Consider the following 22587-nt stretch of genomic DNA (forward strand, 5'->3'; position numbering starts at 1 on the left):
ACTGCAAGCTTTTTTTTCTGCTCCTTTTGCTACCTTTTTCTTTGTAAATAAAGCTTCCTAACATGTCCTAGGGGTTAGAATTGGAGTCTACTTTCAAAGAGAATTTTGGTTTTGGCATATCAAATGTCTGTAGCCTTAAAAATTTGCTATTCTTGGCTATAATGCTGTTACAGACACCTCAGCAAACCAGACATTTATACTTGTTTTACTTCTTGTTTTGCCTCTGCTTATTGTGAATAATTGTGAACAATACCATGAACAGGCAGCAAATAGATACTGTTAAAGGAACAACAGTATTACACTGTTGTCTAGAAGTTTTAGTTCTGTATTCCACATGCAGAAGATTAAAGAGTCTGCAGAAAAATGTTTACTGTAATGCCTGTTTTTTAAATCAACTCCTGAAGTGAGAGTGCTTCAGTGTTGATTCTTCTTCAGAAATGAATGCAGTGAGTACTTTAGGGTTAGTGCTTTCAGGACTTAATTTTATCAACGAAATCTGTGGTTTTCCAAGATGTCATAAACAGTGGTTATTTTAGGCCTTTTGTAATGCTAACCATTGTGTGAACATGTGTAAAGTAGCACAGAATTAACATACATGATTAAACCTTGCTCTATCCAGCATTAGGTTCATGATGACTATGCAGAGTTGAACATTTTTGGCACATCCTTTGCCTTCCTGATTCTGTTGACCAAACAAGGATCCTAAGGTGCCACAGCACCGGGTATCTCATGACTGTATTGCTCTGTAGGTCTCATGTTTCAACTCCACAGGGAGAATTCAGAGCCAGTATTTCAAAAAGTGCCTATTTTAACTGCAGTATAGGGACCTAACTTGGACAAAGCAATTTACACAAACTTAAGCACTTCAGTCTCTATGGCTTGCTGAAGAAAATCCCTAGGTCCCTAAATTCCCCTTGCTGCATACATGAAGAGGCTGATGCCTTGACTAAGCAGGGCATCAGGGCATCCCTGTTCTGCTGACCCCATTCAGAGATTACAGACCTGGCTGTCCCAAACCAGGGTTCAGTGCCAGGGCTCAGCCTCTTTCACAGCACAGGTAGAACTGAGTTCACCACAGGAGCACACTGACTATGGTCTGTACCTGAAGGGAATATCAAGTGCTGGACACTTAGTGGTGGTTTCGAGGCCAGGCCGTTTCAGGCTGTGAATTGTACTGACACACACACAGTTAATCCTCAGTCTGCAGAGCAGCTGCTCTGCCATTTTCCAGAAAGTGCCTCTACCAAGGAGAAATACATAAGGAAAGAGTATTTCATCTGGATAACCCAATGTTTCCATTACAATCACATAACATCTAATTATGTACTCCATAAATCTTCATATTTTGTTATGAAGCTCATAATAACAAAGTCTGATAAATAGATTCTTTCCCCTGGCCACTACCAATTGAGTAGAAAAAGTACTTATTTATGAAGCTTTATTAATAAAATCTGAATAATTCAAACAGCTTCTTCAGTGAAGAAACAGCAGTAGAGTATATTCTTATTTGCATATAAATGAAATGATGCTTTAGTGTCAGAGTGAAGAATTAAATAATAGGAATTTTTACAGTGCAGTCCTGACAGCCTCATAAATATTATGGTCATAAGTTGCAGTTTCCTAAAAATCTCATTTTATCTTTTATTACAAAAATATGACCAAAGGGCCAAGTCCTGCTCATTTTACATGTGTGAGTATTCCCAGTGACAACACAATTATTCAGTAAGTGAGGTTACCAGAGTCAGCCTTATGTCAGGTAGATGGAGCAAAAGCACAGTGTTGTCTACAGATCTATTAGGAGAACAGAACCTCTTATTTAACCATGAGAAAAATCTCATGTGTTGATAAAATACAGAGAACAACAAAGAAAACTGTACCTCTGCATTCAAACAGATGCTCAAAGTAAACAGGCAACATAGGGAAAGGGAAGGGAAAAGCACTTGGCTCATAGCCGTAAGATGCCAGTTTGTCTCCTTAGTTACCCAGGTACCAGTTTAGCCAAACCTAATGTTCCTGTTAGACTGTGAACAAAACCTGCAGCAACTCTAAGAACATTCAAGTGACTCTGAATGGCTTGTCACTGCTGAATATAGCTTTGGTTTTGTCTATTCTGATTTGTTCTAAAGGCTGAAGAAGTCTCCGAAGTGCAGCTCTGACCGGCTGGAGAGAGCTACGCTGGATGAAGTGCGTTCTCCTCGAGGATAAATAAAGGTGAGGGCTGGGGACACCGCGTCAGAAACTCCTCTGAGGGCTGCTGAGCAGCTCAGCAGCTGGGACAAGAAGTCCCCGTTACCTGCCAGTGATGTTTTCCTGGCCACAGTGCTGTGCAAGTGGGTCAGGATAGTCAAATATGGAAAAGGTGCACATGGAAAGGAAAGCTAAACCTGGGATGGTTGGTGGAACATAATTATTTATAGAGATTTTGAAGAGTTTATAAAGTATAGAAATTTATATATGAAGCCTGGAAGAGAGGGACTATGGGAGCATGTAGTCTGATCTCCTGTAAATTACAAGCAGCTGTATCTAACCCTAAACTGGGCCTGCGACACTCAAACACAAAACAGCCTGCATTTGGCTGGCCTGTTTTCCAGGGAGGCATGAAGCCTCAGTCTGAAGCCATCAAGAGCCAAGGAACCAACCACAGCTCTTGACTGTTCCGAGGATTTATTTATCGTCAGTGGTTCTGAATCAGGTACTGAAGACTATTCTATTTTCATTTGCTTGATTCCAGTCACTAGGCATTACCCCTTCATATTGCACTCTTTGATAGGTTCAGGTGGCCCTTATATTCAGTATTTTTTCCTGTGCATTAATGTATACACTGTTACCAACTTTGATCCAGTGAATAGGTTAATATTTTAGTATCTTCAATTACATGGCATTTTCTCTGACTCCAGATCATACTGTAGCTCTTCTCCACACTCAGTATCCATCTTGCAATGTGAGCATCAGGACTGTGCACACCATGCCCTAGTCACCCTCAGAATTTGCACAGGCAGGTAAAAACTGCCACCATAAACACCTGCACTCTGGCTATAAGCTAAGGTTTGCATGAGCCCTTTTTGCTACAGTAAACTCATCAGTCCTTTTCAAACTTTGCATTGTGGAGGAGAGCCTGCATTCTTTATTCCCACGTATGTCTTCTATTGATTTTATTACAGCATACTTTGTTTGAATGAGGCACAGTTTAGAAAAGGTCAAGAATTCCTCTGCATCTTTGCCTGCGGCCATTTTTCTATCTATTTTTTAACCCCTTTAAATAGGCTGTATTCTAGTATGTTTCCTGACACCACAGTAATTCTTGACATTTCAGATACAAGTGATCAAAAAACACTGGCAGAGATAGTCACTGCCACATCCCAGTGCATTACTGTAGGGCTGCAGAGCTCTGGGAAGTGCTCATCTGCATATGAGAGCAAAGCTGGCAATCTCAGCTTCCTGCAAAGTGGTTAAGGTATGAAAATGGAAAATGAGAAACAGAAAAAAGGACTTTAGTCCCATGGTTTTCAAATCAATCTCTTCATGTTAGTGCAAGACTCATGATTCCTGAGTGATTGAATTTGACAGGATTCCTAAAGGGCACAATAGCATGAAGAGATTTGTCTCAACCTGGTGCTAAAGAGAACAAAGTTGTGCTGCAGACTCATGTTGCCTAACAAAAAGAGGAATTAAAAGTTGGAAAGCATGTGGCATTTAGGCTAATGAAGACTGAATAATACATGTAACAGTCTATACTATCACTAAAATTGAATTTTTATATACACGTGTATATGTGTGTATATATATATATAGTGTTAGTGCTGCCACGGCAAGAACCACTTTTTATTTGCTCATTTCTAAATAGATTGATTTCTAATTCTAGGTGTCTTCTACTGGTTTAACTGACCCAGGAAAGGTTAATAGATGTGCTCTAGTGTCAGCAGGGATGCTTTTAGATCTGTCAGCAGATAGAAAAAGTTGGATTGAGATGTAGATTCTGGCAGCAGTGGATGCAATTCACAGCAATATTTGGATCCTCTCCTGGCAAGCTCCCAGAGGTAGGCTTTGGCAATGGCTTGTCAGCAGTAAGGAATGTTCTGCATGGGCCTGGCTTGTCATTTGGCTTCTCATTCTTCAGATCCAACCAAGATAAATTGAAGTATTGCAGGGACAGAAACCACAGCTAGGCAGGGTTTAGATCAGAAGACATAATGAAATGGCTTTCTCCCTGTGTATGAATGCAACCTAAGTGATGGGGAGAAAGGTGGTATGGATATGACCAACAGAGCAGTGCCAGTAATGGAGCTGTACAGAAATGCTGACAGTTCCATATTGCACAGGATGGGATGGTTCAGTACAGGACTCAGAAATCACTGTGGGTCAAATTGTCCCAAGAGGTTAATTCAGAGTGACCATACCTGTCACCAGCACTAGGACAAGCACTCACAAATGTTTATGCTGCCCTTCCAACTTCTGTAAGATTACCTGGATAAAAGCAAGAGGGGAATTTGGCCTGCATTATTTTGTCATGATCCTTCATTTAATTCATATTTGCTACAATCTGCTTCTAAATACTGTCACCCTTAACTGGAATTCTGAGAGTACTTCAGTAAGTCCCAGCTGCTGCATGGGGCCTATTAGAGGTCTAAATAAGCGCAAATTACAGCAACTGTTGGAAAAAAGCCCCCACACATCACAACCCCACAAAACCCACCAGAGCAGCTCATAGCTCCGTCCTGCACCCTCCTTCTGAGCTGTGTCATGGGAAACAACACAAGTTAGCAAAAGTGGTGGAACTTGTTTCTGCTTTTAACATCTTCGTTAACCTGAGCACAGTTATTGTAAGGAAATAGCCAGGCTCCAGCATTGCTTTGGGAACTCTGGCAACCCCTGCTGCTTGTTACTTACCAAGGGGTGCATTTAGATACCTCTACATGAAGCATGCATTAAACAAGAGCATTATATTCTAGTGAACAAGAGATTTATTCATTATCAAATGCCAGAGAGTGAGTCTCTAACAAGAGCAGTGCTATTTTACCTTAATTAAGAAGAAACAATGACCAAAATCGGATAGACAGAAAGTGCTGTTCTTTTATTTACAAACGTGCAACTGCATCAGCTTCATTAAAATCCAACAACTTTGAACAAGAGCAAACCATTATTCCAACAGTCACTTTTCCTACTCGTGCTCATTGTTGGTCAGTGGCTATAGCACAGGTCAAAATAAGATATTGTTGTATTCTGTGCCTTCGTGTCTCATGGACCCTCGACTATTTCACAGCGTAATTTATGGCAGAGCTAAAGCGACCAAGCTCTTGCCCAGGGACTGCAATCACTTCACAACGATCCCATGCAGAAAAGCGAGCACTCCGAGGGCTGGGTTCTGCTGTTCAGAGCACGAGTATTCCGACCAGCTGTTCCCGCACAGCTCCAAGTTACCGGTGCCACCGGTCGCGTCCTCCCACCGGGACGCTGAGGGCGGAGGATCCCCTGGCCTCCGGTTGCGGCGACCGCGGTCCACAGCGGGCCCAAGGGACCCACTCAGGGCGCGCACCACGCCGGGACTGCTGAGGTCCCACCGCACGGTGCTGGGTACGAGGCCAGGCAGCCAGGCCTGGCTGTGCGAGGATGCACCCCCAGCCCAGCTTCTCCTCCGCCGCACCTCTTTGGGCGGGCGTCTGCGAGCGGGCCAGCCAATAGCAGCGCGCGTTCCTGCGATCGGCGCTCCCATTGGCCGAGGCCGCGGCTTCCGGCGAGGGCCGGGATTGGTGGCGGAGGGGCGGTCGGCAAAAGGCGGCAGCAGGCAAAAACCTCGGCGCGCGCCGCGACAGCAGTCCGCGCTCCGCGTGAGTCCCGGCGCGAGACCCCGCACCCGCCCCGCGGGCTGCGCCATGGCGGCCGCGCCGCGGCTGTCGGGCTGCGATGGGGACGGGGGGCGTGGGAGGGATCCGGCCCGGTCTGAGCCGACCCGGCTCGCCCCGCGCGGCGCGGCCTGCTCGGCTGTGGGGAGGCCCCGCTCTGCCCCCCTCGGGCCCGGCGATCTCCGCGGCGCCGGTCGGAGCCCCACGCCCGCTGGGGATCCCCCGCGGTTTCCTCTCTCCGTCACTCCCGCCCCTCCTGCCCCCGTTATAAGCGCTCGCACTCCCAAACCGCTCTTTGGTGCCCGAGTCCTGCCCGTTTGCGGTTCGCGCCCCCTCAGAGTGCAGCTCGGAGAATGAGGATCTCGCTGCCAGGACTGCCCTGTTGAGCCAGCTGCGGCGACGGGCTACACATGTTCCCCTTCCGCCTGGCGGTAGTGGCATCGTTTTGGCAAACTGAAGTTCTGATGTGCGGCTTTCTGCCGCTTGTCTTGTAATAAACGGGTTTATTGTGCATATGTGCAAAACATCAGCTCATTGCAAGGCTTAATCCAGCCGCAATGTTTGCTTTTTTGTGGCTGCCCCGTCCCTGGCAGTGTTCAAGGCCAGGTTGGACGCAGAGGCTTGGAGCAACCTGCTCTAGTGGAAGGTGTCCCTACCCATGGCAGGGGTTGGAACTGGGTGAGCTTTAAGGGCCTTTCCAACCCAAACCACTCTAGGATTCAACAAAGCAGAGATCTCAACTTTTATTTTGGTGACACTTACGTTTCTCTCAGGGCTGTCCATGTGTGAGTTCCCACTTAAAGGAGCTCTGCATTTTAGTAGCAGCATTGCTTTAGCCGAGGATTCAGGAGCAGGATCACCAGTTTCTGTGTACAAGGTTCAGATACCTGACTCAGAAACCCCTGAAGCTGTGTGGGCTGTTTGAGTCTGTCACTATCTGTTGTTTGTGGGGTTTATGGTGTATTTCGTTGGAGATGTGATTTAACTGCAGGAAGGTTCTTTGAGCTGAAACTTTGGATCTTTTTGTCTTAATTTTTTATGTCTAATGATGTCGTTTAAGTGGGGTTTTTTAATATAAAACTAAATGCCCGACTGAATCAGATTTCATGTTCCATTTTATACCTGTTAAGCCCACTTCCAAATCAGTAAACATTTTTTGATGTACACACGTACTCAAGGTATTCGGTTCTGCACTCTGTAGCTTGCGTGTTTACCATAAAGGAATAGAAATGATACATGGGGTTTTGAGCCCCCTCCACCCTCTCATGGCCAGGAAGCCCTGAGTGCGTTCCCATGGCAGTTTGCAGGCAGAAGCGTTCACGTGTTTTTCCCAAACAAGGTGTTTGCAGCCAGCCTTGAACTGGAAGAGCTGGGGCTGGCATAGAGCAAGGAGGCTGTGGGGATGTCTGTGTTAATTTGCACTCCTTATTCTGCTAATGAGGCCGTGCTACTTCAGGGTTGGAACAGGCTTACCTGCCTACTCAGCAGTAGCAGAGGGAGTGTCTACCCGTGAGAGACCAGAAATCCTTCTAATCTCATTCCTTTAGTTTCCAAGTCCCACTCTCCAGCAAAGCTCCTTCAAAAGAAGAGGCTATTCCCTGTCCCTGTTCTGTTGCACGGGGATGACTGACTAAAGGTAGAGCTCAAATTCTTCAGGGATAAAATACATTTCTAGCTCCATAGCTCAAACAGATGAATCCTTTGATTTGAAGTTTTTCAGGATATGTTTCCCCCTTGTGGAAAAGTTCAGCCAGAACTTGGAAGGTTTGGCAAAGTGACGAGCAAGGAAGGTCTTTGGATGGAACTAGGGTTGGGCAGCCGTGAGAGGTGGTGCTCCCAGGCACACTGATCACACGTTATCCTGCCCTGAGGCTCTCTGCCTTTCCTAATGAAATAGGATTATCAGTGGTTTTTGATTGTACACTATGAGTACACTTTACTAATTTACAGTTTTATTACAGTGTTTCCCAGATTTGGAAAGAAGCAGTTCAAAATAAGCATATTCTATGATTTCTTGTTATTGAGGAGAACAACACCTAATTATGCCCTTTGTTAATCTTACCTAGAAGAGGGAAATCTCTCCTGTTGAGAAGATACTTTGGTCTTCTCTTACAGTTTCTTTCAGCATGTCTGTCTTTGTGTGTTGGCGGAACGCAGTGCAGCTATTTCTTTGCGCCTCAGTTCTTTGCCTTTCAAAGCAACCTTCAGGGAAAAGATAAAGCTTTTATATGAATGAGGAAACACACAAGAGATGAAAGAAGATCACTTGTGTCTAAGTTTATCCTGCAGTCTTCCCTCCCTTCCCCCTTTTTCACCTCTTACTAGAGATGAGTGGATTTACTGGTTTGTCTCTGGGATGATGGGTGATGCTCTGTTGTTTTAGGTAGCAGAGAAGAACTCCTCAGATTCACTAAATCTCATCTCAGGGACTGAGTGTGGGGCTAGGAAGCATCTTACCTCATCTGCTGCTTTGCATGCTTCCCAAGGTGTCCCAAAGTGGTCCTCACAGTCTTGGGTTTTTCACTTCAGGTTTGTTGTGTCATGGAGGCAGTGTTGAGATCTCACTGTGATGAACAGCACCCTCATCAGGCTGAAGACTTCCATGGAAAGCACGAGGAGAACGGCAGGCTCTCAGGTACATGCTAAAGCAGAGATTGCTAACACTACATTTTGTTGCTGACATGCTTCTTCATCTCTTCAGGAAGTTTCAGCATCGATTGTAAGCCTCTCTGTATGTGACCCTGTTGTATAAAGCAGTAATGGAATGTAAACATTTGAGGTGGTTCTTGATTTTAAGTTTATTCCTGCATATTTTGTATGTTACAGAACGTCAGCAGCAGCAGCTTGTCACGATTTGCTCACCCTATGCTCATTTATTCCAGAATGTTCTAAGAGAATACCAGAACTCAAAAAAGACAGCCCTTGAGAATAAAATTGTATATATAATGACTGTTGATTTTCCTAGAAATAGGTAGTCGTGTCATTCCTCGTCACATCCATGTCTGGAATTACAGAGTGATGCTGAATAACATTTAATTGTCTCACTTCTTGCAAATGCTTTTAATTACTGGAAGTAAAGGAAATTACTGTAAAATCTTCTCACAGGAAATGTTGGATATTATTTATTCTTACACTCTGATGGAATAATGACTATATGTTCTGTATACCCAGCTGGGGATTCAGGCCCTGGAAGAGAATAGGCGATGAGTGTACTGAGAGCCTGTTAGAATTGTGTTGCTGTTGAACAGCCTCTGTCCTGTAGCTGCTGACCTTTTGGGATGAAGATTGTGTAGGATGTTTCAGAGCTCAGCAACAGGATTATCTTCCTGAGGGGAAAGGCCTATGTCTTTGAGTGATGCAATAACATTTCAATGTGAAGTTCTTTATAGTTCTGGTAGATGGTTTCATCTCTTGATGTCTTTGAGTATTTGTGAGGAAAATGGAGCATGGTGCAAATCTCAGCCTTTCTTCTTCCTTTCTGAAGGTTTCAGAAAGCTTTTGTGAGTGTCTCATACTTGCCAAGTAGCACATGAGCATTTGTGTAAAAAATGGAAATTACTGCACAAACTACCTGGAAAATACCACTTTTTAAATGATAAAACTTTTTATCAACAATTCCTTTCTAGTGACGAAGCTACAAGAATTACAGCAATACTAGATACATTTCTTTATAATAGAGTTTTGAGCACATGGGCAATGTGAATACCATCAAGTCAAAAAATGTTATGTAGTAGCTTCCTGAATTTTCAGTGTTACTTTCAATAGTATTTTTTACTACATTGACAGGAAAATGAAGTGATTCCTCTCTGTAAAACTGAGGAATGCCCATAATAGCTGTCCAGCTGACCTTAGACTTTTCCTTCAGGGATTATTGGACAGAGGGCCCTGTAGGTCTTGTACTAACAATCAAGTCTGGTCATTCTTATCCCAGGATAGTTTTGCAGTTTTTAGATACAATTCCTGACATAACTGATTATCTTTTTACTTGTATTTGTTGATCAAAAGTATCCTAAATGACTGTTAGAGGTTCTGATGTGTAGCATAGAGGTTTGGTTTTTTCTTCCATTCCTGAAATATCTCCCCTGAAATGACTTAAAACAACCTGGAGAAGCAGAGGGAACACATTAAAGGAAAACAATAAGTAACTGGATGTAGCAGGAGAGGCAGCAGGCTCCAGTTCTCAGAAGTATTTTAAGTATGTTGGGTTTTATGAATTGTTGAAATAAGAAAAATTACAGTCAGAAGTTACCTGTAACTTGAATTACCAACTGATTTGTTGTGCTTTTACCAAGAAGAAAGGGTTCTTTAGGCATCCTTCAGCTTTTGTTGCTGTATGAAGTGAGCTAACACCGGAGGTTGTGGTTTCATGCTAACCCATACTTTGTTTTTAGCATATCAGTGATATTTTAAAAATCATTCTCATTGCTGATGGTTTCCTGCCCTGGTAAAGCAGCACATTTTAATGGATACAATACGATTTATGTATTTATGTTAAACTTCATTTATCATTTATTTTTTGGGTGAGAAAATCTATACACTTTTTTTTCCTTCCATTTGATGGACTTTCCAAATACCAGTTTGTGCTTAGTTCTGTATAATCAAATATTCCCCACCCTTGCTTTACAGAAATGAGTCACAGCCTCTTCATACCTCATAGCTTCAAAAGAAGTGAGTTGTTATGGAGGGGACAGAGAACACTTAAAACTACAAGGATTTGTAAACTGAATGGAAAACTACCTCATTTTTTGCAATACTACAGTACAACGTCCTTGTCCTGCCATCTAGTGATCGCAGCACGAAGTGCAGCAACTTCAATGCAGGGCAAACATGGGGTTTGGTGTTTGCTATTTTAAGTAACAATGTGAAGGCTTGTATTCTTGGGCTTAAAAAAGGGAATTTCCTACATTTTGCATTTGCATCCGATGGATGTGCTCCGGTACTCACAGAAGCAGCTGTTGTAGTTTTGTCTATTAATGTAATTGACATTGCAAATCTCATGAAAACATTTATCAGTGAGCTGTAATGTGATGTTTTACTAACCAGGAGCATTTTGCCCCCTCAGGGCAGATAATGGCAATGTCAGCACGGACAGGTACCTGTCTCTGCTGGTTTTTTCTCTGTGTATGTAAATTCACTGTCCTATGAACTCAAGTTATGATTTATGATCTCAAATAGAAATTTAATATTGAATCAAGCAATAAAATTCCTATTTTCCCCATTCTTTCCAAAGCAGGAATCAAAAAAGATATTGAAAAGCTTTATGAAGCAGTGCCACAGCTTGTGAATGTGTTCAAAATCAAGGAGAAAATTGGAGAAGGTAAATGTTTTATTTTAGCTACCTTAAACTTAGATTTGTTTTCATATTTCCAACTTAAAAAATATAAATCTAGGATGCCCGTATATGCAATTTAAACATTTACTTAAATTTACTTGATTTACTTCTTAGTTTCTGTATACATGTTGCTGCCGGTATATGTGTGTTACATAGGGATATTTGCAAGGTATTTTCTTGAAAATCTGGGGTATTAAAGCCTTTCAAAAAACCAGCATTCCAGTTTTGACAACTGCAAAGTTTTGAGGTAGACTCAAGTAAATGCCTCAGCACTCCATTCTTTATGTCTTTTACATGAGGAATCTGTTTGTATGCAGCTGAGTTTTGACATATTAAACTGCTGTTCCTTAAGGTGGCCTTGTTTCTCCCAAAACTCTATAGGCAGAACTAGAGGAGACTGAAAGATTATAGCTGCTTTATTTAAACCACCAAAAACTTACTTTCTCTTTTAAAGACACGTGGTATCAAATTTTAGAACACTTGTGTACACCTTGCCTTCAACAGACACTATTGCAGATACCTTCAATTAATGTTAGGCAGGACTGTAAGTAGATGCTTAGGGATTTCAGCACTTTTTGGAACTTTACCCACTTGATCTCTGAAATGCTTTATGACACTCCACACTTTAAACAAAGATGTTGATGAGAAGCTGGATTGTTCCATGGCTGTTTCATGATAGAATACCTGTGATGGCAGGCTACATGGCTAAAAGTTCTTGTCTCAAATCCTCTCAAAAAAAACCCTCCCAAACCCAGCTCTGTTCACCTCAGCAATAACAATTTCAAAACCAAAACAGTCTCAAAAGGAGTTCTGCCTATCATAAAAAAAGACAGTATAATTAAAGTCTCCGCTTAAGGACAGTACTCTTGCTTTTGCTCTTGGGAGCAAACAGTGGGTTTTTTTGCAGTTTGCAGCATTATGGGAAAACAACTTAGGATTCCACTCTGGAGTCACTTTCATTTTAGCAGTTCTCACCACCAAAAATGTCTTAGGCCAACTTGGTTATAATCAGTGATACTGAATGTAGGGAACTCCGGGGGTTTTGTCACAGCAAGAAGCATTTAGAGGTTTTGCTGGCATTTTTGCATGTATGCATGCACTTAGAGACTGTTGAACTGGCATGATGCAAATGTAATACTTAATCAATGTAATTTGTAGTGTTTATTCATGTGGAAGAATGCTTCAACTTGTGTATTCAGATCATTAGGATAAATTAACTTTCCAAGAGGTATATTAGGATATACTTAAAAGGAAATGGGTGAGTCTGAATAGTTCCTTTCTCAAGTGAGTCTGTCACATTCTGTCTATGCAGCAATGCTCTGAGCAAACAAGTAGTAAAGTTACTCATCATGTGAGAAGTCTTACTTTATAGGTAAGGTAACAGAATTAAGAAAAATGTAGCAATTTTAGAGGTGCTTTGAATAGTAAAGGCAATGCTTTCCAGATTAGCATTATATAGCCCACTTACATTGTAAGGAGAGAAGTTAGATGTCAGATGAAAGTAAGCTACCCAAACAAGAAAGCAAATCAAAGATAGGAAATTTACATTCAAAGAGCTCTGTGTCCCAGGCAAGTTAGACAGTGTTACATTTGCATTTTTACTGACATAAAAAACTTGTATACAAGATCACTGAATTCAGGAGTAGAAAAAAGGAACTGCATTTTTCTCTTCTTGAATTGGCTTTTGATGTAGCATCAAATATACAGCAGCAGGATTGTGAACAGTTAGATCACTTCTGTAGAAATCTGAATTGACCTAATTAAAAATACTGAAGACAGGGGTTTTCTCCTTTCCCTACAGGTACTTTTAGTTCTGTTTACTTGGCCACAGCTCAACTACAAACTGGACATGAGGAAAAAATGGCTCTGAAACACTTGATTCCAACCAGCCACCCTCTGCGAATTGCTGCTGAACTTCAGTGCCTCACAGTAGCAGGGTACATAAACAAAGAAACAGTGGTTGTTTCAGCTGCTGGACATTGTCTCACTGTTCTTTAAGTTTGGCATTTCACTTGCCTTTTTGTTTAAGTACAGAAATGTATATTCCTTTTATCAAGAGCAAATAAGAAATGGAGTATCTTACCTGTAATTGATGCCCTTTCTTGCTAGTCTCAGTTTGCAGATGTGTTTTCCATCTGAGAAGTTCTGTGATGTATCTCTGATAAGAAAAATTCCAGGTCTGAAATGCTTGGAAAAAAAATGTCTTCATCAAAAAATGTGGTTTCAAGTATTAATAATTGTCACCAGAGTGTGCTGAATGACACCTTCTTAAAGGAGCTGGTATCACAAAGGTTAGGTACTATGTTTAATTACAGTGGTAACTACAAACCACAGCCCCAGAAGTAATCTGTGGAGCCTTTACTACAAATAGCAAATGGAACATAGCAATGAGTGGCACCAGGATGGCAACTGACTGCTGTCAAATATATAAACTAGATTATAAAAGAAAGCCTAGCTGAAGTTTTTAAGAAATAAAGGGAAATAAAGATCCATCTTCTGGTCTTTATTCAGTGACATTACTTATCTTCTAGGGGACAAGATAATGTTATGGGAGTTAAATACTGCTTTAGGAAGAATGATCATGTGGTTATTGTTATGCCATACCTGGAACATGAATCCTTCTTGGTGAGTCCCAGACTTTTTACATGTAGTAAAACCTTTTAATTGAAAGCAGTTGCATAATTACAGTATCGTATAATCTTTCAGGACATTTTGAATTCTCTTTCCTTTGAAGAAGTGAGGGAATACATGTTTAATCTGTTCAAAGCGCTGAGGCGCATTCACCACTTTGGGATTGTTCACCGTGATGTCAAGCCCAGTAACTTCCTCTACAACAGGCAGCTAAAGCAGTAAGTCTGTCCAGATACCCACTTTGTGATCTCAGGTGGGGATGTGTGCCTTGGCAGAACACAATTAAGCTTTTGGGTTTTTTTTCCTTTCCAGCTGCATAAAATGTGCTTAAGTAATAAAGCTAAAAAATACTCATTTGTAAAGCTTTTCTTTCTGTGTTTAGGGATTTGAGGGTAATGATTCTATAATTCTATGTAGTAAAAGTTTGTAAGGGAGATTTGATTATACTTTGCCAAACCATAAGCTTAAAAACTGGAGAAGTACTGATTATTTGTTTATTTATTCAGTCTGCCAAAATGAATTTGTAGTGGTGTTTTGCTCTTCCAGCATTTATTTGACCCTTAATCTCTACTTCAGGTGTGGAGGCCATGGAGTTTAGTTTGAGACCCAGAGACAAGGGTTTTGTATCTGTACTACTTGTAATAGAAAATAATTCTTTTAAAGACAGATCTGAAGTGTGAGCTAATGTGGTCTTACCTGTTTGAAGACTGAAGTTAATTCCAGTAGTAGTGGGTGAAGTCTGACAAAACTCTCAGCATTTTTAGCCTTGTCTTTGCATCTTTTCTTGCATCTTTCCTGCATTTGTCCTCTGACCATGGGAATCCTGCACGGGTCAAGTCACGTCACTTGGCTGCAGGCTTGGAGCTGTAGGATTAGAAGAATCCCATAAAGGAGTTGCTGGGAATATTTTTTTTAACACCACTGGAGAAAGTGGAGCAGATTTTGAGGCAAAAACCAGTGAAATAAAATGGGTATAGGGTGAAAACATTGAGGGGATAGCTAAGAAAGGACAAGAGGAAGAGGAGGAAAATCAGGCAGCAGTATAGATAAGCAAAATGTTGAGTAAAGCTTGAAAGAAAGATAAGTAAACAAGTAATGAATAGTAAATTGAACTTACTGATGGGTACTTTGTGACTTCTAATTGTAAATTTATGTCTTTCAGGTATGCCTTGGTTGATTTTGGCTTGGCACAAGGAACCCCTGATACAAAAATTGAACTTCTCAAAACTGTCCACTCTGAAGATCAGCAGGGAAGTTGTTTGCAAAATAATCCCACCACAGCCTTGGGAAATGGGGTTTCTGTCAGTGTCACAGCACCTACGCAGATAGCTCAACAGTCAGCCTCAAAAGCAGCTGATAAAAGGTCCATCTCACTATCAAAAATACAGATTAAACAAGGAAGAGGAGGAAAGGTTCTCAGACTTTTTCATTAATATTGTTGTATGCTTAATGTATTACTTCATCCATCAGGGGGAGATGTAATACTAGAATAAAAGCTGTACATGCATGTCTTGCAGGTCCTAATGCGAGGCACAGAACTACAGCTGTCACATCAAAGTGACTGGTTTTACTGGCATCATTCATTACCTGTTAGATATAATACAGTGCCAGAGGCTGTGTAAAAAAACCCTAGCATGGGTTTCTATTTAGACAGCCTTAACTTTTCAGTGATGTGCTTTGGAACTCCTCTCCAAGCCAGTAATTATTCATCTGTGCTTGATTTCTAAGTTGCATAACAAATACAGCACAGATGACATTCAGATTGTCTTGGGGCACTTCTGAGGTGTGATTGGTTTTGTAAGCATGTTTGCTGTTCTGTCTAGACCATGTTTTCCTCATTCCCAGTAAAGTGATGTCTGAAAATGACTTACCGTGCTGCTGTTCTTGTTTTATGTCACTTCACACTTTGTTTTTCTGAACTGTCAGTATCCAGCTGTGTTAGATAGGATCCTCATTGTCCTTTCTGTTGGTATTGCAGGAGGATTCTGTGCACCATTCTGTCCAGCGCTCTGTCTTTGGAGAGAGGAATTTCAATGTCTATAGTTCCACATACCAAGAGAACTCAAATACAAAAGTAAGAAGTATGACTTACGAGTAAGAGCAATCTGTTAGGTGTCTGAAAAACTACAGAACTGGTTGTTCTGTAAGATCGGACACTACTCCAGGATGCTGTGAAACTACAAGTTTTGGAGCAGATTATTAAAATGTGTCTTGGGTGAAAGGCCTGAATAGTTTTTCATGTCTGTTTCAGCCCCTTTTGAAACTCTTCAAGAGCTAGTTATGTAGCTGTCCCCCAAGCTGATCTTGTCTTTTCTGCTACACGTGTATCTGTACAACTATGATACACTTTTCAGACTTCTTTTTTCATTTATTTTGCAGTTGAAGCTGGAGATAAAACTTGTAGTAAATATTTTTCTGCACTTTTTGTAGTTAGTATTTAATATGACAGGGGGAAACCCCAACTGAATTAGAAGGTTTGGCCAACAGTGATGATCTTACTCTAAATTAGAGGCTCTGCCTGCATATTGCTGTGGCATTTCATATACTTTGTTATTTTATTCTTCTGTTGAGCCAAAGGAATTCTTGAAGCACTATACTAACCTGAGAGATACCTGTGTTGTAGCTTCAGAATATCTAATGTATATTGGTTTTTGGTGAACACTGGAAAATGTTTTCTGAAGGGAAATAGGAGGAAACCAGGATATGTAGAAAGCTCCAGTGTCTGTTTTATAGATGTTGTGATATTACTGAAAAGGTTTGCTGTTTTCTGTTCTAAAATTGCAGCTTCTTGCTCATGAGCATCTCTTCAGTCTTAGTATTTTAGGAACTGGCCTATCTGTATGTAAAAGGGAAGTTTCTTAAATATGTCACCTTCTCTAAAATATCTACATTGCAGCTCATAAAACAATCCAAGATGATAGATGTTTCATCTAGGAAATTAGTAACAAAGAAGAAGACTATTTCTACCAAAGCAGTGAGCAATGGGGCAGCCAGGAAAGCTGCCAGTGCCTGTCCCTCAAACCTGACCTGTGACTGTTACGCAACAGACAGAGTTTGCAGTGTTTGCCTTTCAAGGTAATTTGCTTTGATAATGTTGTAAAATTGCCTGTGTGCTGTCAAGCAAAGTCAGAAACGTGAATTTCTGGACAGCTGATTAAGTAGGTAAAAGATAGCATTTGATCTGTGCAACCCTTAAAACGCTGAGCATTCTCTTTTTAAACAAGAAGCGTTCATGGGATTCATGGAGTAATTGGTTCACTGTATGCAGCAAGAAGGATTCACTGCTAATGATTTTGTTGCATTTAATTATCCACCTTCATGTGTTGTAGAAAATTGCTTGAATTAATTACAACAGTTAAAGGAGACAATACATCCATCTGTCATTAGTACTTATCTGTTTAATAGGCCTTAATCACGCCAACGGTTTGGATTCTGGAAATCATGAAACGTAAAAAGGAAATCTGACTGTTCATTTAAAAATAATGCTTTTTTATAATAATTTTAATAATAGGTTAGAGAATCTTAGTAACTCAGCTCAGCTCTATCCCTCTGCAGTTAGCTTTGGTTATGATCTACTACTGCCTTTTATCTACACATTAAGGCACACAGATTAAGGCAGAGAATTCTGCTTACTAGGCATAGCCATGGAATTGTGGGGTCCCCTCTTCCCAGACTGTCAAAATATGGTGTTATCAACTTCAAACTTGAGGAATTTGCCCAGCTCAAAAGAGAAGTGGCCCGAGAAGGAGGTCATACTCTGAAAACCCTAGAAAGTATTTTTGGGTTTTTTAAATACTGATAATCTCACACCTTTTAGGTAATCTAATGAAAAGTGAATTCTTGTCAGCACTCGGAAATAGTGAACATCAGTTTGCTGTGGACTAATACAAAGCCAGAGCAGCCTTATTCAAGAACCTAGTGCATATTTTTGCCTTTGGTTAATCAGTATCAAGTATAAAGTTTCCTATGGAGAGAAGCCTTTAGCAAAAACAGTGGTACTGTTGAATGAAACTGAAAAAGGTCATTGTGAGTGAAGTATGCAATAAGTATTTCTGTGGCATTACCTTATGGTAGATAATACTATAAAAATAATAGAATAAGGCTTATAATTATCTTATGCAACATAATTTTATACTCTGTAATTATAAGACACTTCAAACTCCTATACAACTGGAGTAAGACTGGGTTAGGCTGTTTGCACATATTACACGAGTAATACTTAGCGTTATTATAGTTAGAACTAATTTATCAACTTGATATTCTAAACATGTTTATCTCTTATTACAAGGTGTCAGCAAGTTGCTCCCAGGGCAGGAACACCCGGATTCAGAGCACCAGAAGTGTTAACAAAGTGCCCCACTCAGACCACAGGTACTGCACCACAGACTGAAGCCAGTGCCATTTTCAGCTTTTGATCGTTGTTACTTATGCATATTATGTTGTCTTTTTTACGGGAGGATTTTTGTTTACCTATGAGATTCATTTTATCATCCCTTCCAACACTCATGAAGCATTTCCTGATTTTAATTAAAAGTATTATTCAGAGTAAGAACAAGTTAGGAATGTTTTTCCTGTGTTTGAAACCTGAACGTGTTGTTATTCACTTCAAGGGCAGTGCCGTGTGCAGGAATTGAACACAGCGCGTTTTAAAAGAAAACTGAGCTGTAATTTTTATCCAGTTTCTTGGCTTATGGGCTTATTTATTCAAAAATCATTAATAAATCTGAAGAAGAGTTGGTAACTTTAGACTTCTCTAGTCAGATTGTCACATGTAGTTTGCTGTCACAGCAGGCAGCTAATGGTGTAATTACAAATGTGTTTTAGAAAGCATTGGTTAATACTTTTTATCAGATTTTTTTCCTTTTTGCTGTTGCTTTAAATAGCTGGTCTGTAAAGGGCACATTCTTTTCTTACTGCATTTTTAATTTCTCAGGGTTAAAAACTAGCAAGTGAAGTTTCAATAGGCTGGGGAAATACCAGTGCAAGAGCAGAGGGATGCTTTAATGCATTAACTGATACAAGTAGGATGGGGGAGATTGTGCCTACCTGAAGAATGGAGGACAAAGAAAAGCAAAGTTACCTGTTAAACATTTGGTGTACAACAGGAGCTTTCACTCCTGGGGAATAAATACAAACATTGTAAAAAATTTGATTTAAAATAAAATTAGCCACTGTTTTGCTGAATACCTTTTGGCAAAATTGTCAATTTGCAGTACTTAAAGTGTGTTAAGTCTCTTCTGAGTGTGCATACAATGTCTTTGATCAGCTTATCCCCAGATAGCTTGATGTTATTTGAAACAACATCTGTGCTGGGGGCATGACTGGGCTTTCGAGAGGCACGGCAGGCTGTTTGGAGTCAGTATGCCTGTGCTGTAACAGCCAGCTTTATGGGCCAGAAGACATCCAGAAATCCAGGACAAGTTTAGACAATCTCTGAGTCTGTCTAGACAGAATTTAGGCAGAAAGAAGACATACCTAGGAAATCTTGGACGCATGCTGGTGCTAAATACGCTTTCAGACCGCTTTCTATTCTCTAACGGAGCGCAGGATTACAGAGAATATGGATAAATCTGGAAAGCCTTGGGTGTGGCGCAGACGGCCCTGAAAGTACTGACTCACTGGTCCCAAGCTCTTGTATGTCAACAAAAGCCTTCATTAGAGCTGGGTAGACTAATACTAATATTTATGAGATGATGTTGTATTTGAACTAACAAATTTTCTTGTCCACTTCCATCTGGGGCTGTTGCAGTCACCTCCTTGTATTTTTGCCAGTCTTACTATTAGTTTTGGTCTCTGTGCTGAGACCAAGTTACCAGATGGATCCAGCTGACTCTATCCAGAGTGCATCTGACCCAGGCTCACAGTGCAGAGAATACAACCTAAACCCCAAAACTGACATTATACAGCGCCAGTGACGCTTTAACTTGGCTTGTCCCTCTATTCCCCCTTCCTCAGTCTGCCTCACTGGTTCTCACTAGACAAAAGCATAGAGAGGACTCATGACTTTGATGTCATTGCACAGGATCTTGCAGTGTGCCCATGATCCCAGCTCTACCACAACTGTAAGGCCAGGATTTGCCAGCCATTCAGAGATCCAAGGGCTATTAATTTCACCATGAGTAATTAAGCTTCTTTAAAGATCCTGGCCTACCACACAGTTGGGGTGATGTACACCACCTCAGACAGAGGGTATGGCCTTTTCAACAGTGATACAGTAATACTATAACTTTTTTTTTTACAGGAACTATGAAGATGCAACTTTTTTCCACTGTAAATTATGCCAAATTATTAACTTGGGGGTTATTTTTTCCTTAAAAGACTTAGAATCTGGTTTTGCAACTGAAGTCAGCTTAATACTCTTTTTTCCCCCCAAGTCCTGTGCTAATAGTATGTCTAACTAAAGCATTCAAATTAATTACTGCCTATTTTACTAGTTATTTTTTGAAGAGGAGAATAACTATGACTTTATTTCTCAATTGTTAGTTTTTTCTCTTCAGGGTTTGAGAACCTTTCAAACTCTCGCCTGCATTTTCCTTGCCATCTCACAAACTGTGCACCTCAGTGAGCCAAAAACTTATGGCAGACAGGTATTCTCATAACTTTCAGTATTAAAGTTTCCATCATGCTTTGGCGTCCATCCCCAGAGCACTCTCTGTACTCTTCATAACACAATGAAAGTGATGAATAACTTCTACTATTACAGTTCTTAAACTGGCTATCTTGTCAAATGATTTCATATTCAAGAGGAACAGAGTTCATAGCAAGATAAATTTCTTTAGTACTGCCTAACTGTGGCAGTCGCAGCACCAGAAAAAAGTCAGATTTGCATTCATTTGTGAGTTACTTTTTATTTATGATCTTTGGATAAGGTTTTCTTCATATCAAAACTAGTCATTTTTTTGCCCCCTCTCATCACCATAGGTAAAACAACCTCAAACACTGTTTTGGCACGTTATAAATTTAGCAAGTTAATGGAATTACTCACATGAATTCTATGGAAAACCTCAAAACACTCCTTCTGTATCTTCAATCTTAATGATAGCTATTTCCACTGCTGAAGTGTTATCTATGTAACCAAAGTCAGTACTTCAGAACAGAGCCTTCTCCTGACAGAAGCTCTTCAGGTCATAGTATCTTTTTACAGGAAGTTGTGATTTTGTTTGTGATGAAACTCTGCATTTAGTTATCACTAAGTTTGCTTTCAATTCCAGCTATTGACATGTGGTCTGCAGGAATAGTATTCCTTTCTCTGCTAAGTGGACGGTATCCATTTTACAAAGCAAGTGATGATTTAACTGCTTTGGCACAAATCATGACAGTTCGTGGATCCAGAGAAACCATTCAAGCTGCTAAAACTTTTGGTATGCAAACCTTCATTATGGGGAAGAGGGGAAAACGTGTGCTTGGTCTGCAGTTTAGTGCAGTGACTTACAATCTATGAGGTTTTTTAATACATACATAAATACATTTATAGGTTTGCAAGTCATCTCGGAGGTAAATCACACTTTTTGCATGTAAAACGCTAAAAGCACTGGTCTGTATGTACAGAGTTTTAAGAAAGCTTTGTATTTTGCTATATTTTATAATTCCCATACGGGGCACTTCATGCCATAGGTTTCCCAACCTTTCGACTGCTTTTCACTAAGCCAAGGCCACTCGAGGTGAAACATGCCAACTAAATGTTTTCTGCTGGCATTTAGTTAGAATTCTTGAGGGAAACGTTTCTATTCCTGCAAAATTTGCCCTGGAGGCTTATGTCAATATGACTTAATATTCAGATGATGTAAACCTTGCTTCCTGCCCACCTCCCTTCCCCAGAGGGCTAGGAAAAGAAAACACAAAACCAAACCCCAGCAGATGGCCTGTTAAAAAACAACCCCAAACAACAAAACCTCCACCAAACACACAAAGAACTGAAATAATCATTCCCCTAATTGTTTGCAGGCCAAATGCTGCAGCACTTGCTACCTGGCAGTGTAACACAGCATGGAATTTCATTCTCCAGAGGTATAAGACATGAAGTTTCTCTGAAACAAACTTAGAATTCTGTTACAGTTGCATAGAAAATATAACATTGCTTCCTGTAATTTTATTTCTAGGCAAATCAGTTCTGTGTACTCAAGTTGTCCCAGCACAAAACTTAAGAACCCTCTGTGAGAAGCTGAGAGGATCACATAGCAGCTGTATGAGATCCCAGGATGAAGTGCCCAGCAAGGCTGGAAATGACTCAGCTTTGCCAGACAAACTGTGTGCTCCTGAGCCAGTTGGAAAGCAACTTCAACAGTTAAAGAGTTTTCAGGAAGGTGATGGTGCTTTAGAAATGAAGGTAACAGACATGAAAGGATGGGATCAGGTTCCTGATGAAGCATATGACCTACTTGACAAGCTACTAGACTTAAACCCTGCAACAAGAATAACTGCAAAAGAGGCTTTGCTGCATCCTTTTTTTAAAGACATGAAACTCTGAGAAGATCCCGTGTTCTGTTCTTCCTTTCATGCATTTTATGTGGAAATGGGATACCGAGATAGTTTTGCCTCGTTGCTCTCAACATTTACACTCAGTGAAATGCCATCACACTGTGCACAGAACTACTGAAGTTGCCTTGTACAATTGGACTGCAAATGTCAGTTTAAGAAATACTTGCAGATGTAAAAATGATGTTAAACATCACTAACATGGTCTTATCCTAAGACACTTGTGAGGGGTTATTGCTGTGCTTACCTGCTCTCTGAGAAAGTTAACTTTGATCAAAAACTACAGAGAAAAAGGATTTCACAAGCTCT

General features: G+C 40.7%; 1 protein-coding gene across 1 annotated transcript in view; it reads left to right on the forward strand.

Annotated features, from left to right (window-relative positions):
- CDC7 (cell division cycle 7) overlaps nt 1-22270 on the forward strand; it is a gene marked incomplete at its 3' end in the record, with an annotated part of 35573 nt that extends 13303 nt beyond the window's left edge. Inside the window, exons 2-13 of the mRNA XM_080623924.1 lie at nt 2127-2211; nt 8370-8475; nt 11071-11157; nt 12974-13109; nt 13704-13797; nt 13879-14021; nt 14966-15215; nt 15782-15877; nt 16700-16878; nt 18092-18174; nt 21015-21164; nt 21903-22270. Coding sequence (XP_080480050.1) covers nt 8382-8475; nt 11071-11157; nt 12974-13109; nt 13704-13797; nt 13879-14021; nt 14966-15215; nt 15782-15877; nt 16700-16878; nt 18092-18174; nt 21015-21164; nt 21903-22270 — 1680 coding nt within the window. The 5' untranslated portion in view covers nt 2127-2211; nt 8370-8381. The remainder of the gene's footprint in view (nt 1-2126; nt 2212-8369; nt 8476-11070; nt 11158-12973; nt 13110-13703; nt 13798-13878; nt 14022-14965; nt 15216-15781; nt 15878-16699; nt 16879-18091; nt 18175-21014; nt 21165-21902) is intronic.
- Nucleotides 22271-22587: the final 317 nt, after the last annotated feature.

This window comes from Psittacula echo (genome assembly GCF_963264785.1).
Source record: "Psittacula echo genome assembly, chromosome: 7".
Lineage (NCBI taxonomy): Eukaryota > Metazoa > Chordata > Aves > Psittaciformes > Psittacidae > Psittacula > Psittacula echo.